Source organism: Hippopotamus amphibius, chromosome 7, assembly GCF_030028045.1.
Source record: "Hippopotamus amphibius kiboko isolate mHipAmp2 chromosome 7, mHipAmp2.hap2, whole genome shotgun sequence".
Classification (NCBI taxonomy): domain Eukaryota; kingdom Metazoa; phylum Chordata; class Mammalia; order Artiodactyla; family Hippopotamidae; genus Hippopotamus; species Hippopotamus amphibius.
In genome coordinates, this window is record NC_080192.1 from 113,609,514 (window position 1) to 113,628,515 (window position 19,002).

At 37.0% G+C, this 19,002-nt stretch overlaps 1 protein-coding gene across 5 annotated transcripts in view; it reads left to right on the forward strand.

Annotated features, from left to right (window-relative positions):
* THADA (THADA armadillo repeat containing) overlaps positions 1–19,002 on the forward strand; it is a 323,481-nt gene that overhangs the window by 14,614 nt on the left and 289,865 nt on the right. For all 5 annotated transcript variants that reach the window (XM_057740678.1, XM_057740683.1, XM_057740680.1 and 2 more), the window contains exons 5-14: positions 1,764–1,915; positions 2,033–2,065; positions 2,305–2,353; positions 6,864–7,045; positions 10,250–10,344; positions 11,245–11,465; positions 12,563–13,260; positions 14,838–14,989; positions 15,903–16,058; positions 16,788–16,910. In XM_057740678.1, coding sequence (XP_057596661.1) covers positions 1,764–1,915; positions 2,033–2,065; positions 2,305–2,353; positions 6,864–7,045; positions 10,250–10,344; positions 11,245–11,465; positions 12,563–13,260; positions 14,838–14,989; positions 15,903–16,058; positions 16,788–16,910 — 1,861 coding nt within the window. The remainder of the gene's footprint in view (positions 1–1,763; positions 1,916–2,032; positions 2,066–2,304; positions 2,354–6,863; positions 7,046–10,249; positions 10,345–11,244; positions 11,466–12,562; positions 13,261–14,837; positions 14,990–15,902; positions 16,059–16,787; positions 16,911–19,002) is intronic.

Genomic DNA, 19,002 nt, shown 5'->3' on the forward strand with positions numbered 1-19,002 from the left:
CCGCCCGCATTGGAAGTGCAGAGTCTTAGCCACTGGACCACCAGAGAAGTCCCTGCATTTCATTTTATTGGAGAGAAAATACATCTTGTGGAAGGTCCCAGGAGACTTTTCATTGAAGGTCTTGTTTGATTTTCATTGTCAAGATTGGGTCATATGCTTTCTCTCTCTCTGGTTGTAAAAAATGGCTAGGTCTCACACCTTTAGCCTCTTTGGTGGGAGGTGAGCTTTGCCAGCAAAGAAGGGCGAGGGGAATGCCTGTAGGAAGGCAGCCAACCATAGAATGTCTTTATAAGAGCTCTATACAGATTATGTGCCAAATGTATTCCTTAATTTTGTTCCTTGTCTTTAAACTTTCTTCATGATGTTTGCTTTATAAAAATTAAAAAAACATTTTTTGGTACTCAAACCTACTATAGATTTGTATAGATTTCTTTGTATAGACTTCTGAGTTTCAGCTTGTATATGTTTTCTCTAATACAAGATTATATGAAATTACTTGTCTTTTCTTAAAATACTGTTTTTGTTTGTTTAACTTTTAAATCTATCTGGAATTAAGTTTTGAGTGTAGTGTGAGGTAGAGATCTGACTTAGTTTTCTTTTCTGTATGGGGAGCCACTTATCCCCAAACTGTTGAATAGTCCATTTTTTCTCACATAATTGAAATGCCACATTATTATGTTCTACGGTCTTGTATAAACGTAGGTTTGATTTTAGACTTGTGTCTATTTATACTCCAGCATCACACTTTTATTCACTATAGTTTGATACTGTGGTTTAATTATATACTAGAACACGTCATCTCTCTAGTGACTCTTGTTTTTCAGAATATTCCTATTTTTGAAATTTTTTTACTTCCAGAAAAGCTTTAGAACTGTTGAGTCAAATTTTTAAAAAATGTTAATTTAGATCAACTGTGGTAAAATTGGCATTAAATTTAATTTATCCATTCAGTAAATTTTTATTGACTATCTACTATGTGTCAAGTATTCTTCTAGGCACAGGGGTACAGTGTAAAACAGTCCAGAATGGAGGCTACTTCTAAGAGGAAGATAAAAGACAGCTAAGCAAAATATATAGGAATTAGAGGGCATGAGTGCTATGGAGGAAAAAAATAAAGCAGAGAAGTGGGAGTGCCAAAGATGGGGAGAGGGTTACAGTTTAAAATACAATAGTCACTTCAGACATCTTTGCTTGGTGTCATTGATATGGCGATGTTTGAGATAGACCTGAAAGGGATAAGGCAATGATTATTGGGGAAATAAATATCACTGGATATTTGAGGGAAGAGAGTGCCAGGTGGAGGAAATAACAAGTACAAAGACTTTGGCATGTTGCTGGAATGGTGGAAGGTCATGTAGCTAGAGCTAAGTGAACAAGGATCAAGCTGAGCCAGAGAGATAACCATGGGGCCAGATTGTGCAGGGTCTCATAAGTCATTGTAAGCACTTTGGCTACTGCTTTGAGAAGGACCTTGTTGGATGATTTTACACAGAGGAATAACGTGGTGTTTTAGTAATATCACTCTGGCTGCTCTGTTGAGGATACTGTGCAGAATGGGAGGGAATTAAGATGGGAGAGGGAGACCAGATGAGAGACAATAGATCAGGAAGTTCCAGTGATAGTGGTGTAAAGTTGTAATTTTCTGGCTGTATTTTGAAGGTGTAGTTCAATATTTCTTCATTTGTAATATTCCCCTTCCTACCTACATATCCTCGTACATACTCTAAGGTTGTCAGATTTTTAATATTTGGTTCTTTTTCTAGCTCACTAAATGGCCTACCTGAATTTTTTCTAACTGAGGCTACACAAAGTTTTACTTCTCGTCTTCAGAAAGAATTGAATACTGCTACTGATCTATACTCTTACAGGAAAGTTATTGACAATATATCTTCCTATATGGAGAACTTTGACTTGGGTAAGCCAGCTCTTTTCTGGTCCTTTTTCTGGCTAATACCTGTCGTTACATCAGTGTTTTAAATGATGTTAATTTTGGTCCTGAAACTCCTTACCAGTGTTAATTTTCCCCCCACAGGCAGATCAAGTGTTAATAATCTTCTTGAAAATGGTAAGTCCTGTTATTTTATTTTATTCTGAGAGGTGGCTGCTTGTATAAGTCATTTTAGAACTGGTTCTTTTAAGTTTCTTGACAGTGGGTAGAGTACTGCAGATGGCTAGCATACATCATGCTCCTTCCTTTTAAATTTGTACTTCTCTGTTATTGTTTTAGGTAATAGTGATTTAAAATATATTCTTGTGCTGAAATCAGAGTTCACAGTTTTAAATTCTGTATTTTTTTTGTTTCAGTGCTTCATTTTCTGCAGAAGAGTTTAATTGAAATCTCAGAAGAAAATAGGCAAGTGTTACATGTTTCCATGCTTGTGTATGCGTGTGTGCACATTTGCAGTTGTGCATTATCTTTGTACAAAGGAATTTGTATTGTATTGCTCTCTCTTCTCTCTTTTTTTTTTGGCCATGCCATGCACCTTGTGGGACCTTAGTTCCCCAACCAGGGATTGAATCCATGCCCTCTGCAGTGGAGCATGGAGTCTTAACCACTGGAGTGCCAGGGAAGTCCCCACAAAGGAAATTTTTAAGAAAGGTCCAGAATGTGCTCCTTTCCATCCCTCTCCATTAATATTAGATGTAGTTATTTAAATTTATTTTTTGAGGTTTGATATTTAATTTAAAAAATCAAATAAATTATTATGAGAATAAATGAGAAAGGGAAGAGCTTTTTCGTCTACTTGAGTGTTCCTTTTTCATAGCATCCTGCGGTTATTTCATGGATGAAATATGCTCTGTTATCTCTCTGAGGATATTAATAATGGGTTTTTGTTTTGTTTTGTTTTTTTAAGTTTTCTTATCTTTACATGGGCCTCTATTTCTTCCAACCTGCTTTTTTTCTGTTTACTGGTTTTGGTCTCTATATTTGTTGCTAGAAGCTTTCCTTAGAAGTCTGGTGATCCTTGGCTAAGCACTTATTTCAGATTGGGGCACTGAGAGTTGATTTGAATCTCTGTACGTATGGGTGAGGTTGATTGCAGGCTTTACTGTAGGCTAGTCTAGCTGGGCTGTTTCTTTGGGGAGCCCTTGATGTCAACATCTTTAGGTCTTTTTTTGCATGGGTAGTGGATTTGCCATGGAAGAATTTTTCAAACCATTAGCTTAGTATTCTGGTTGCTGAGTGAGCAAAGAAAGCTGAGATCTTGGTATTTAGCATTTATTGTGCATATATTTTCCTAATTTGCCTGTTTGCTGTCCAGACGCTTACTGCTTTACCTTCTCTGGAGGTAAACCAGCTGTTTGACAGCTTGGAGGTATGATCCAGAGCTGTCATTCTCAGAGTGTAGCTGCTCTTGCTATTTTCATCCCTGCATTTACCTCCACATCAAGGAACAACTGGTGCCAACGATTTCTTAGCCTTTCGGAGCTGCAAATCAGGTTGCTCTGGGCTTGTTCTCTTACTTAGGATTCACCTTTCTTGATTCTGCTAAGTCAGTTATCACTCATCCATCTGCTACTAAAATTTTAGTATTGTTGCACTTTGTTGCCCTTGTGTATTTATGTCTTTTTATGTTTTAAATCCCTTGGCTGTTGGTTTAGGGAGGTCCTAGGGGAGAGCAGAAGTAATATCTGTGTGCCATCTTTAACCCAAGTCTCCTTTCGCTTTACCAGGAGCTCCTTCTCTGTTTCCTTCTAGGCTCTTCTTCCTATGCTCATCTCTTAAATATGAGTTCTGTCCTTTCATTCTGTTTGTTCTGACTGCTTACTGTCATCCACTTCTTTGGTGTCAGCTACCATCTCTATACTTAGGATTCCCAGACATCACTCCAAGTTAGATCTCTTCCCTGAGTGGTAGACTCATATAGCAGTTTATCTCCTGGACATCTTAACTTGGATATTTTACAGGTGCCTCAAATTTGATGTTTCCAAAAGAAAATTCACTGTCTTTTTATCTCTTCCCACAATGCCTGGTGACCTCTGTTCTACTTTCTGTCTCTGAAGTTGCATATTCTAGATAACCTCAAATAAGTGGAATACAATATTTGTCCTTTTATGTCTGGCTTATTTTACTTATAATGTTTTAAAGGTTATTTTTTAATTATTATTTACATCTTTATTGGAGTATAATTGCTTTACAATGTTGTGTTAGTTTCTGCTGTACAACAAAGTGAATCAGCTGTATGTATACATATAGCCCCTCCCTCTTGAGCCTCCTTCCATCCTCCCTATCCCACCCCTTTAGGTTGTCACAAAACACTAAGCTGATCTCCCTGTGCTATGCAGCAGCTTTCCACTAGCTATCTATTTTACATTTGGTAGTGTACTGTGCTACTCTCAATGCTACTCTTACTTCATCCCAGCCTCCCCTCCCCCCACCCCTGTGTCCTCAAGTCTGTTCTTTATGTCTGCGTCTCTATTCCTGCCCTGTCACTAAGTTCATCAGTACCATTTTTCTAGATCCCATATATATGTGTTAGCATACAGTATTTGTTTTTCTTTCTGACTTACTTCACTCTGTATGGCAGACTGTAGGTCCACCCACCTCGCTACAAGTAACTCAGTTTCGTTCCTTGTTATGGCTGAGTAATATTCCTTTGTATATATGTGCCACATTCTTTTTATCCATTCATTTGTGGATGGACATTTAGGTTGTTTCTACCTTTTGGCTAATGTGAATAATGCTGCTGTAAGCATTGGTATACGAGTATCTGTTTGGGTCTCTACTTTCAGTTCCTTTGAGTATATATCTAGGAGTAGAGTTGCCAGATCATATAGTAATTCTATGTTTAACTTTTTGAGGAACCCGCAAAGTATTTGCCCTGACTTTTTTTTTTAATATCATCATCACTCTTGTGTTCTGCTATGTGGAGAATAGGCTGAGAGGAACAAGGAGAGGAGCTGGGAGACCAGTTAGGAGGCTATTACAGTAATAGTAATGCAAGGGTGAGAGGAGAGTGGCTCAGGCCAGGAGTGGCAGTGGAAGTGGTCTGATTCTAGATATATTTTGAAGGTAGAGCCAACAGGATTTTATTATAGATGGGACAAGGGGGAGGGGAGTCGAGGATGATTGCAGAGATTTTGTAGGATAGAGATCCTAGCAGGTGGAGCTGGTGTGGAGTTGTGGATAAGTTCACGTAGTCTGAGATGTCTGTTAGACATCCAGGTGAAGGTTTTGAGTAGGAAGTGGCACACGCAAGTCTGGAATTGGAAAGAGAGCTCTGGGCTGGAGATGAAAATTGGGGAATTGTCAGCATATAGACTATAATTTAAAGCTTGGGAACTAGATGAACTTAGCATCAAGGCAATGAATTAGATCAACAGAAGGGATAAGGACTGAGCTGTGGTGAGCTCTAACTTAAAGACGTCAAGGAGAAGAGAATGAACTAGCCAAGGTGTCTGAGAAGGTGCGACATCAGTGAAATAGGAGGAAAATTCTAAGAGTGCCTGGCATCTTGGAAGCCAGGTCAAGGAAGTTACAAGGTTAGGGAATATTCAGATTTAGAAATTGTGTCATTTATTCTTTTTTTTTTTAAGTTGAAGGTATAGTTGATTTATATTTAATTAACACTATAAAGTTGTGTTAATTACTGCTCTACAGTAAAATGACTCAGTTATACATATATATACATTGTTTTTCATATTTTTTTCCATTATGGTTTATCACAGGGTATTGAATATAGTTCTGTGTGCTATACAGTAGGACCTTGTTGTTTATCCAGTCTATATATACCAGTTTGTATCTGCTAATCCCAAACTCCCTATCTATCCCTCTCCCGTGCCCCTTCCCCCTTGGCAACCACGCGTCTATTCTTTATGTCCCTGATTCTGTTTCTATAGGTTCATTTGTGTCATATTTTTTTAATAAATTTATTTATTGGCTGCATTGGGTCTTTGTTGCTAAGCATGAGCTTTCTCTAGTTGCAGCAAGCGGGGCTTCTCATTGCAGCGTGCAGGCTTCTCATTGCAGTGGCTTCTCTTGTTGTGGAGCATGGACTCTAGGAGCGCAGGCTTCAATAGTTGTGGCATGCAGGCTCAGTAGTTGTGGCTCGCAGGCTCTAGAGCGCAGGCTAAGTAGTTGTGCACAGGCCTAGTTACTCCTTGGCATGTGGGATCCTCCCAGACCAGAGATCGAACCTGTATCCCCTGCCTTGGCAGGCAGACTCTCAACCACTGTACCACCAGGGAAGTCCCTGTGTCATATTTTAATTCCACATATAAGTGATATCATATGGAACTTGTTTTTCTCTTTCTGACTTACTTCACTTAGTATGATAGTCTCTAGTTGCATCCATGTTGCTGCAAATGGCATTATTTTATTCTTTTTTATGGCTGAATAGTATTCCATTGTATATATTTACCTACATCTTATTTATCCATTCATCTGTCAGTGGACATTTAGGTTGTTTCCCTGTCTTGGCTATTGTAAATAGTGCTGCTATGAACATAGGGGTGCATGTATCTTTTTGAATTATAGTTTTGCCTGGATATATGCCCAGGAGTGGGATTGCTGGATCATATGGCAACTCTACTTTTAGTTTTCTGAGGAACCTCCATGCTGTTTTCCACAGTGGCTACACCATTTATTCTTAATTTGTTATTTTTACTCTAAAAAGAAGAAGTGAGGTTAGTCATTAGCTGAGAAAAAGGGAAAATTTTGAGGTAAGTTGAGTGTTGAAAGTTTGCAATAAATGTCTACATAATTGGAATATTTATGGGAATGGAAGAGAGAGGCATAAATGATGATTATAATCTAAAATTGATTTTGGCCCTTTGACTGAGGAATTATTTTGGAGAGAACTAGAAAAGGTGATATCTTCATTTGACTTTTCTTTTGTAATAATGTCTTTTCTTTGTTGTAGCAAACTGGCTGGAAATCACATTGTTCAAACACAGTTGATGAATGACTTGTTGGTAGGTATTAGAGTTTCAGTGATGTTAGTTCAGAAAGTACCAGATTTCCAGAGACTTCATTTGAAGAGTTCTCCTACATGGCAAAGTATGTGTGGATTGCTGAGTATTTTTACCAAGTTTTTAAGCAATGGTAAGTGTAAAACATACAAATGATGATTATAATTGTGTCAGTCAGTTTTCACTGCTAATAGTATGAAATACTTGATACTTAACTGAGATATTGAACTTCCTTTCCCCCAGCCCCTCAAAGTGGGGAAAGGTCCTGGATTACAATTCAACAAGGGATAACACTGAAGGACTTTTCTAAATATGTGTGTGTGTGTGTGTGTGTGTGTGTGTACACGTGCATGTGTCATGTGTGGATTTTAAACAAAGAAGGAAATCTAACAATCTTAGTGTTGAAAAGCCACAGACTTTAAAAAGCAAAAGAAAACTCTTGAGAAATGTCCAAATTTGGAGGTAAGATCTGGAAAAGTTAGTGTAATCCCTGCCTTCCTCCTTAGCAGCAGGTGTTACCTTCAGATAATGACAGTGGTCATTGTGGGGCTGGTCATTACTCCTCCTTATAGCTCATGTTGCTTCTGTCCTTATGAACTGTACCACCAGGAAACCAAGTAGTTAATGAGAGGAAGTGTCTTTTTATAGAAGTATTTCAAATAAGAAGTTAAAATGAAATGTTAGAATATCACCATTTTGTAACCCCCAGTGACTTGAGGTGGGCATTCAGCATCAACAGCTGCTAACATTACAGAAACAGACAACCAGACAACAAGTGCCTCTTGCTTTTGAGTCTTGCTTTTACCACTTGTAGCCTTCCTAAAGGGATTGAACTTGAGACTGACCCCATCTATAGGTCACCTGCCAGTTTGCAGGAATTACAGAGGACAGGAGAACATGTTGAACTGCACTAGGAGTAAACAAACATCCAGATTGTGGGAAACTCTACAGGTTAAAAGGCCAGAGTTCTTCAGCTGAAATTATAATAAAAAGGACAGAGGGGGCTTCCTAGGTGGCGCAGTGGTTGAGAATCCACCTGCCAATGCAGGGCACATGGGTTCGATCCCTGCTCCAGGAAGATCCCACATGCCGCGGAGCAACTAAGCCTTTGCGCCACAACTGCTCAGCCTGCGCTTTAGAGCCCGTGAGCCACAACTGTTGAGCCCATGTGCCGCAACTACTGAAGCCCATGTGCCTAGAGCCCGTGCTCCACAACAAGAGAAGCCACAGCAATAAGGAGCCCGCGCACCACAACGAAGAGTAGCCCCCACTTACCATAACTAAAAAGAAAGCCCACGCATACCAAAAAAGACCCAACACAGCCAATAAAATAAATAACTAAATAACTAAATAAATAAATTTATAAAAAAAAAAAGGACGGGGCAGCTGTAGATTAAAGGACATATCACTTGTTTTAAATGGACAAGATTAAACTATTGTTTAGGGATGTATATTTGATTAATAAAACTATTTAAAAATAAGGCAGTCATCACTTTGCAAGTCAGGATAATGCTTACTCAGGGTGAGAGAGGGGGACTTGTGATTGGGGTGAGGCACATTGATGAGCCTCCTGCGCTCAGTGGCCAAGTTCTGTTTCTTGCTTTGGATGGTGGGTACAAGGGTGTTCTCCTTCCAGTAATTCATTAAGCTATACATTTGTTTTGGATGCTTTTCTGTATCTGTGTTTTATATTACAATAAGATTAGCAAAAAAGTTATACTTAACATGTAAGTATCTACATAAAAAGCTATATTACCTTTTCACCCTTTACCTCCTATTCTTTGTGGTAATGTATGTATGAATATTAACTTAATTAAAAAACATTAATGGGCTCTGTTCATAGCTCTTGTTTGTAAAAAAACAAACAGTAACTGACGCTGATTTTGCTAGGCTGATGGGAAAAAAATAGTATCTCATTGTTTATGTGTTTTTAACCCTGGTAATTAGTGAAAGTCCTAACTATATTGTCATTAGTATTTTTCTTTTCTTTCTTTTTTCTTTTTTTTTTGCCTAGGGTCTCAGATAGGTATTAAAAGGAAAACAAAGCTACTTTTATTAAGGCATAATTTACGAGCATGTTTTCAGTAGATATTTGCATTTTAAAATAGGAATTTATAAATTAAAAAAAGAAAAAGACTTTCCTTGGTAAAATGCAGAGAGGACATGATTTTAATGTGAGGCAACCTCTTTTCTGAAAAGTTGATGGCACCCAATCAATGCTATTCTTCCCTAGGATTTTAATGCTTCGTGTATTCAGTAAAGTGCTTAGCTGTAAATAACAGAACACTGAACTTCAAGGATTTAATTAAATGCGACTCCCCACATAAGGATAAATTCAAAGGCAGGTGATCCAGAACTACTGTAGGCAGTCTGAAACCCAGATAGTTCTGCCTTTCTCATTTGTCATCTTCAGCATGTAGGCTTTCATCCATATGTTTGTTGTTTCATGGTTACTATATGACTACTCTATCTCTAGACCTCTTTGTGTTCAGCGCAGGAAGGAGGACCAATTGCATTTTTACCTTTAATCTGGAAGAACAAAAATAACCAAAAGATTTCTGCTTACATCCTATTGGCCTGAATCCTCATACCATTCCGTTAGTTGCAACGAAGATTGAGGAAACAGATATTCTGTCTTCGGCTGGGCACATGGAGGTCCCAGTCAAAGTCACAGTTTGTTAACAGGGATAAAGAGCAGAATAGGTTTTTGGAAGACAGTTTTTAGCAGCTATTCATAATTCTTACCCCAAGTTGAATAATTCACTGTGTTATTTTGTTTACTTTCTCATAAACCAGAGGCTAATAGAAAACAAAAAGAAGATGGTAAGCCAAGATTGTTTGGTTACATTGGGTACAGTGCCAGTGAGAGCAAAGTTTGTAATTAGCACTTTACACAAGCCCTGAAATCACTTTAAGAAAAAGTAATGTACATGGGGGTTGGGATGCAGAGGCACCAGTGGAAGGGAGGGGACGGGTGGTATTGCTGCTAGATATGCTGGGAGGCAGTAGATGGCGAGGAGGAGAGAATGGATGTTAAGAGGAGAAAGAACGGAATCACATTGATTATTTGTGTGCTGGGCATAAAAGCCTTTATGTTCATTATTTATTTCAACCTTACAACAGCTGTGTCAGATAGGAGTTATATTTTTCCCATTTTACAGAAGAGAAAGCTGAATCCCTGGGAAGTTAAATAACTTAACCGAGGCCTGTTCATCTAGGAAGTGGTCAAGCTAGAAATTGCACTCAGGACTGTTCGACCCCGCAGCATCTCCTCTTTCTCCTGTACCACAGTATCCATCATCATTTAATACATGCTTTCTGCTTTTTTGTCAAATAGATGACCTCTTACAGACAATTCAGAGTACATCTGGATTAGCTGTTATTCTTTTTATTAAGACTATGTTTCATCCACCTGAAAAGATTCCTGATTTGGTAAGTGCATCTCCTTTTTAGAATTGTAGTTTATTGATAGTTAGACATGTGTTTTAAAAATATTTTTAAAGAAGTGAATTAAAAAAAATTTTTTTGTGTAGTGAGAATCTTTCTAATGACCTTTTTCACTTAAAATAAGTGACAGTTTCAAAAATTTGGATAAAGCAGAAAGAAGACAGTAATATTCACCTGTAAATCCATCTCACAAAGATAATCATTATCAACATTTTTGAGTGTATATCCTTGTTTTATTCTAGTGTTGTTTGTTCAGTTCCATCTCAGTATCATAAAAGGTGTTTGTAATATTAAAATTATAGAGATTAATATATAGATCTATACAGTAATAACTTTTTGGTAAATGTTATTTTTATTAAGAATAACCCAAATATTGTACTAGAATCAGTTGTTCAGTGAATTTGATTATATGGAAAGTATAAGTTGGTAATACAATTCTTGTATTTAGTACTAGCAGGGTTTTTTCCCCCTACTGTATTAGCTAGGAACTTATTTTAGTTGTTTGCTAAGAGCAAAATGACTTTATGCAAAATAGATGTATACCATTTTATGAGCTCATACAAAGTAATTATCATTGGATAAAATTAAAAATTGTAATTTCTCAAATCACTTCTGAAAAAACATTAGTTAATAAGCTCATCCACCTGCAGGTGGCAGTGTGTGTGCTCTCCCAGTACATTCAAACCAGCAAAATGGTTCATGTATTTAGATTCAGTTTTTTCCCTCTTGTTATAATAATTTTAACACTTGTGGCTTTTTCACCTTTAGATTCAGTTCTTTTTCCTAGGATGTTTCAGGGGAAAGAGAATTTTGGATTTATATTTTGAAGTATCTCTGGAAAGTTTTAGAGGCTTTAATGTGATCAGCTGTGTCCTATTTTTCCAGATTAGTAGCTTGCTTCTCTGTTCAGTGGACTGCACCAGTGTCCCCGAGTGGCTTTTGGACTGTTGCAGGAGCCTTTGCTGTGCTGATGTCTCCCAGTCAGCTCTCTTATTCCTGTGTCAGGGGACACTCACCATGTTGGACTGGCAGAATGGGAGGATGGGCCCTAGTGGGGAGGCCCTGCTCTTGGATACTGTGCGTGTTTTGTTCAGCTTGAGTTCACAGTGAGTTTTGTCTCATATTTTGCTTTACTTGTCAGATGTTTAAAAGATGGCAGCTGAGCCAGCTTACTTAGTAATTCAATGAAAAGTGGTCAGGATAATCTTAAATTAAAAGGCAGGTATGTGTAGGGAATGAGGTGGGTGTGAAAGTAGAACAGGAGAAGATGGGATGATGGGGGAGAGAGAGAAACTACTGGTGTAGGTTAACCTGTAGTGAACACTTGTAAAATTAATTTTGGCATTCAATCTTTAAGGCAAGCATTTAAAAAAAATTATAAACATATCTATATGTATAACACTTCAGAGTTTATAAATAACTTCAGTGTAGGTAGTTCAGTGTGATCCTCACATGTCTGATAGATAGGATAGAAAAGCTGATCTGTTGAATGAGTAAAGTGAAGCTTAGAAAAGTAAATGCTTACCTAATAGCATATTGCTTTTAAGTACCTAAGCCAGAAATGTAACGAGGCCTCTGACTTCATTGGATTGTATGCTGTGCTTTTTGATGTAGGTTGTGCACACTTTAAAGTAATTTAAAATTTTATTCTTCATTGTTTATTTTATGATGGCTTTATTGAGATATACATACCATATAATTCACCTATTTAAAGCATGCGATTCAAATTTTTTAGTGTATGTATTTACTAAATATAGTATATATATATATTTTAGCATATATATTTAGTATGTAAATGTGTATATATTTAGTAATATGTATACATTTGTGCAGCTATCACCACAGTCAACTTTAGAATATTTTCATTACCCCAAAAAGAAGCCGCATTCCCTCTAATATTTCCTAGCCCCTTAGTATATTTTAGAACACTTGTGAAACCATCATCTCAATCAAAATAATGAACATTTCCATCACCCCCAAAAGTTTCCCTGTGTCCTTTTTTGGATTAGTTTTTACAAAATGGAAAGATTCATATGCAAATTTGAGATCTGTTTTGGCTTTGTAATTTTTTGTTGTAAATTTAATAATTCAATTTTCTGATAATTCTTTATGTTTTATATTGATATTTCTAAAGTCTAAGTGATTATAAAATGAAGTTCCTTTTACTAGTCAGTATAAAATAACATGACTCATTTTTCTTCAGGATCAAGGAGTCAACTCTGGAAATGTTTCTGTCTAGAATTTTGGCATCTTGGACTAATTCAGCTATACAAGTCCTTGAGTCAAGTTCCCCAAGCCTAAAGGACAGTCTGAATGGGAATTCAGATGTGGTTAGGAGACTTTTGGAATATGTGTATACCCACTGGGAACATCCATTGGATGCTTTGAGACACCAAACCAAAATCATATTCAGAAATATTCTTCAGATGCACCAGCTCACTCTAGAAGAGTCAAGTTCAGATTTGGCTGCTGATGGTTTCATTTTTGAACTAACTGAGAGTCTTCTGCGATTGGAATGGCATAGTAAAGGAAAGTACACATGCCTTGGTTGTTTAGTAGATTATATAGGAATTGAACATATTTTGGCATTAGCTAAAACTATTCCATCGCAAATCTTAGAGGTGATGGGGGACCAGTCCTTGGTGCCTTATGCAAGTGACCTCTTGGAAACCATGTTTAAAAATCATAAGAGTCGTTTGAAATCTCAGACTGTCGACAGTACTTGGATTGACAAGTGGCATGAGACTTGGGTTTCTCCTCTCCTTTTTATACTGTGTGAAGGAAATCTGGATCAAAAATCTTACGTGATTGATTATTACTTGCCAAAATTATTGAATTGCAACCCTGAAAGCTTAAGCTACATGGTAAAGATTCTTCAGACTTCTGCTGATATTAAAACTGGTAAGAAAATGAATTTTTTTGTTTCGATAATTTCTAGTTAGGATGCTTAAGTATATTTACCTAGGCAGATTAAATATTACCACTTCTATAAATAGTAAAGGATGATATTAAAGATAGAAATTTTGGATTGAAATGAATGTTCCTGTACCTACCTGAATAGAATTTTTTGGCTGAAGTCATTTCTACAAGCTAAGAATTGATTCCAGTTATGATTACAAGCTTTCCTTTATTACTAGGTTTTAATTCATTTTACTAAATTTTTATTATTTGGTTGTCAGACTGGAGTAAATGTTTGTGTGTTTTATGTAATTTGCTTATTCAAGTGATTGGAATAGTAATTAAAAATTGTTTTAGGCAAGGTTAAAGACAGGTAAATTTAAAAAAAAGACAGGTAAATTGGCAGTAGCAAGTGTTTGTCTCTGGGAAAGAGATAACAAATCTAGGGACATGACCTCAGGAAGAAGCTCTTTCTGGTCATTTGCATAAACCATCCCAGTGAAACTCAGTAACCTTGAAAGAATCACTGCACTGAAGCATAATTTAATAATTAATATATAAGACGGTGATCCTGACTCATCCTGTAAATCTTAAAATTATTCTGTTTAACAAAGCAGGAGTGTGGTACCCTACATCACACTATAAGAATATTTCAAACTAAAATTTGAGTTAAAAACTTTCAATACTTCAAGGAATAACCATGAGATAGCTGGAAAATTTGATTCCTGTACACAAAATGAGCCTTGTTTATAATTTTTAACAATAATCATCCTTGCATTTTTGAGAAGCCATCTAAAGGATCCATGAATCTGTTCTGAAGCTAGGGAGTATTTTATTTTATTTTATTTTATTTTATTTTATTTTATTTTATTTTATTTTATTTTATTTGTGTGTGTTATCTGTAAACATTTTATTTTATTTTTTTTAGTGGAGTATAATTGCTTTACAATGTTGTGTTAGTTTCTGCTGTACAACATAGTGAATCAGTTACGTAGGCAGTCTTTATTTTAAATCAAGGTGTCCTGTGAGCCAGAGCTCCCTGTCCCCTAGTAACGGCTGATGTCCTGGCCTCTGAAAGCATCAAGTTCTTTGTGATCCACTTTTTATCTTCTTTACTAAGAAACAGTACCTGAAAAGTATGCAGAGAGGTTCAGTGTTTGTTTTAGAGAAATAATGGTCTTTAGCCTCTGAAGTGTTTTTCCTATTTTCAGCTGAAAGTCATTTTAGTTATTTTTATTGTTTTAAATATTTCTCCACTTGATTTTTTTCCTGATTGACTTGCTGGTTTATTTTCTAACTGTCAAGGAAAAGGTAAAAATAGCAGCCAAAAATTATGATTTCTTTAAGTTAACAAGTGGATTATGCTTACTGAAATTATTGCTATAAGAACTATTGAGTCCTTTTAAATAATGATTTTATAATAGGAACACTAATTCATGTTAGAATTTAGCTTAAAATATGATTTTTATTTCTTGAAGTATAATGTTAATCGGACCCATGCGAATTGTAGTTGTTAAATAGCACCGTGGTGGTCTTTGTTAGTATGCTTTTGAGACAAGAGTAATCTTTTCCATCCTTAGGGTCTTATGACAGCAAAGGGGCTCTGGGAGCTTTGATGGCTTGTCTGCGAACAGCTAGAGCTCATGGACATCTTCAGTCTGCAACTGATGCCTGGAGGGACCTTGTGTCCAGTGCAAGAATAAAGCAAGGCTTAATTCATCAGCACTGCCAAGTAAGTAAACAAGGTAACTGGGAATTCGTACATGTGGTAGATCCCTGATTCATTTATTCATTTAGCAGTGTGATATAGCAGCTCCTACATAATGCCCAGCACTGTTTTAAGGGCTCCATAAGAAGGATGAATAGAAAGGGAAGAATGTAGACATTGCACTTAGGCTACTTAAAGCTTAGTTGAGGGAATAAGAAAACCTGCATTAAGACAACTGGAAACTCTTAGAAGACAATACAGATACAAGTGTACCTTTATGCATAGGGACTTGGGAGGCTTAGAAGAAGGGATTGATCTGAGTATAGGTGGTGGTTGAGTAGGAAAGTGATAAATGTGATCCGAGGAGGGCAAGCACTGGCGCCTACTCAAAATGGAAGGACACAGGAAACAAGGACTGGGGGTGACTAAGGACATTGTTTGGCAGAAGTGGAATATTTTATGGAATCCTCCAATGCTAGGGTGAAGACTTCAGATTTTATCCAGTTGGTAACTGGGAACCAGAGCCACTCTGCCTTCAGCCAGGAAGTGGCATGAATGGAAACAGAGATGAGTTTCCAGAGTGGGAGCAAAAAGAAACCAGAGAGATGTTCATGACACTAATGGGAAAGTGACGTGATGTGGTCCTGGGGCAGAGTGGTCACTGAGAAAAAAGAATGAAGTTGAGCATAACTGTGGAATAAGAATCTTTAAGATTTTTGGCTTCTATAAATACCCAATTTACACATTTAATAAGATAATTTTATAGGAAATAACCACAGGATCTTTGGGATAATGGAACCTTTCTGAAGTACATATGGGTAAACTGAGGTTTACCCCCCTCCCCCCATAGCCTGCGTAAATAATTAAACATGTCAAGTGGTTTAGGCTTTGCTTATTTCATTGAAAAATTAACATTTTATTGCTTGGTGTATTTTAGGTACGGATCGATACTTTAGGCTTGCTTTGTGAAAGCAATCGGAGCACAGAAGTCGTTTCCACAGAAGAAATGCAGTGGATTCAGTTCTTTATCACGTACAATCTTAGCAGTCAGTCTCCAGGAATGCGGCAGCAGATTTGTTCTCTTCTTAAAAAGGTAACATTTTTCTTCACAAAGTATAGGAAAGTAGTGAACTTTGCTCTGGAAATTATTTTTACAAACAGCCCAGGTTTGGGGAGAGTGTGGGAATAAGGGTCATGGAATTGTACTACCATAGTTCTTCGTGGCCCTTCTGTGAACTGTCTGTTCTGTGATTCCATAAAGTTTACATTTGGGATTAAAACCGACAGTGAAAAGTCCTTTCATTTTGGTTTAATAAATCAACCTTGAACTCTTTTTTTGAAAGAAAGAAAAAAAAATCTAGCGCTAGAGTTTTCAGGGTATAAGGTATTTTAAGAAAACTTTGGTAAGAGGAGGAAGAATCTCCTTGTGTTTTTATTGTTTCTTTAAGTACCTCGAGACATGGTCATTATTGAATAATTCAGCTTGAGTTAATCACCTGACATGTTTCTGGGGTGAAGAGTTGGTAGAGAGTAGAAGTGAGTATATCATCTCTAGGTTCATCCTGACCTAAAGGAAGTGGGAGAACTGTGGCTTAATGACTGTGCATTCTGATTTGCATTAATATTTGGTTTTTGGTTTTAAAATGTAAATGTTAATTTTCTTTCAAAAAGAAACACTATGTAAATAGTAAGAGTTTGAAAACCAATACTCCCCTTGCCTGAAGTTTAGTCTAAAGAACTTAGAAAGTTCTTCCTTTGCCTTTCAGGCTGACGTTTAAGGTTAATGTGGCTCATATATGCTTCATTTTTCTTTTTCTCAAAGTTGTTTTGTAGGATACAGGAAAGTTCTCAGGTACTTTATAAACTGCAGCAAAGTAAATCCAAACATGAACCAGAGAATGAGTTAACCAAACAGCACCCTTCCGTTTCTTTACAGCAATATAAGGTAGGTGATAGATTTCTAGACGTACGGATTTTTAAGAAGCCTAAAACAATTTTGAATAAATATTAAAGAGAAATACTCTTAGTGAGTAGTCTTTCTGTGCTTTTTTCCCCTCAAGCTGGGTTTTACATATTCCTTCTGGTGCTTTGGTACTTCTCTTAAGGTAGCCTGAATTGTGGAACCAGTGCTGGACTTGAAGTCTGTTAACAGAATAGCATTAATGGGCTAACCTCCATATTTTACAGCTTACATGAATCAGATTAATTTAGTGCTTTGAAGAAAGGTCTTGCCAGCCCTGACTCCTCTACCCCTTCCCAGAGTAGATGACTGCTCTGCCCTGGCCTGTTTTCCCTTTCATCTGACGTGACTTATAGTGGCTTGATGTTTGTGACTCCTGGCCAATGGTCCGGTTACAGAGGTTCCTCTCTATCCTGCTCTGGAGTGAGCTTGAAAATAAGACTGGATTTCAGGGCACTGGGTTAATGTCATGGATGGAACCCCAGATATAGTAGCTCCAGTCTGGGCCAGTGTTCAGCTTGACAGCCTTCAATATCTGTCCCTCAGAACAGAATGAGTTTTTCACTGGTTTCTTATTCCACATCTGTCCTCTCAGAAGCAGATGCTTATTTTTTCATAAGACCCAGATAGAGGACAGAGCTCATCTATTTTATTTCACTTAGGGAAACAAGTATAATGAATGGTATTTTGGAACCATGACATACTTACTACCTACTTAAGATTAAAAATCATTTAAAGGAGAATATGCCTATGCAGAGGCTGAAATCAGCTTCGTCTTTGTAAAATCTCAACAACAAAAGACAAGAAAGTCACAACCTAAACTTGAAGGACATAAATTTAGTCACAATTCTGCCAGTGACTACTTGGCTTACTTTCATGAATCTACTCAGCTGTAAGTGGGATGAGTAACCTCTCTGAAAAGGTTGGTTTTGAGGATTAAACAAGAATGCTCTTTGTAAACTCTAAATCACTCTAAAAAGCCTTTTTGGGCATCAGTAAAAGTAACTAGAGTATATATTGAGCATTTACTGTGTGTGTGTAACACTTTCATTTTAGCCCTTTTTAGATCATTGCTAAATTATCTAAGAAGCACATCTCTTGCTTTTTTGGCAAGGAATAAAATGACATTTGTGATATCTCACTTAGGTATTTAGAAACACAAAACCAATTTTGTGGATTGACATTCTGAATTTTCGTATATGCGTGGTTTCTTAATTTGTGCTTATGGATATGTAGTTTTTGAAAACTAGTCCTTTAGAGTCTTGATCTGAGTCAGTCTCATAGTTCTGACATTTTTCTCCCACCTGTATCTTGTGGCTTTTGGAGGTTGCAACTTTGGAACTGTTTTGTCATCGTCATTAGAATAGTGGGTGTTGTGCGTAGTGTGTAGTGGACTCAGTGCCAATCAACAGACTAAATGCTGCAGGAGAAGAGAAGGCTATGAGTTGGAAAAGGTGTCTTCTAGTCTAGTGAAGGAGGTTATTTCATACCTCTATAATAGCTAGAGTGCTTAAAAATATATTAGCTAGAGTACTTTCAAGTATAAAATGCTTTATACCTGTGTTCTCATTTAATGTTTAATGACAAAACTGTGAGATGGGCATTATTATCCTCACTTAACAAGTGAGTTAAGTGAAGCTTGGAAGAGTTGAATAAACAAACTATCCAAGTTTCCTTAGCCAGGAAGTGGCAGAGCCAGACTCCAATCCAGATCTGCTCTGGACAACCAAATCAAAATAATTTTTTCCCTAGTACCAACTTGAGTGAAGGCTTAGAGGTAAGAGAGTACAGGGAGAACTTGGAGAGTGGTGAATTCACTAATGTCAATGACATAGGGCACAGAGGAATTGAGTAATGGGAAATGAGTTAGAAAATCTAGTTGGGGATGGGCAGTAGAGAGTTTTATTTTTCTTCAGATCTTTATTGGAGTATAATTGCTTTACAATGTTGTGCCAGTTTCCACTGTACAACAAAGTGAATCAGCTGTATTTATACATATGAGGGTGAGTTTTTTTTCTGAGCAACTTTCAAATATACAATGTAATATTATTAACTATAGTCACCATACTGTACATTA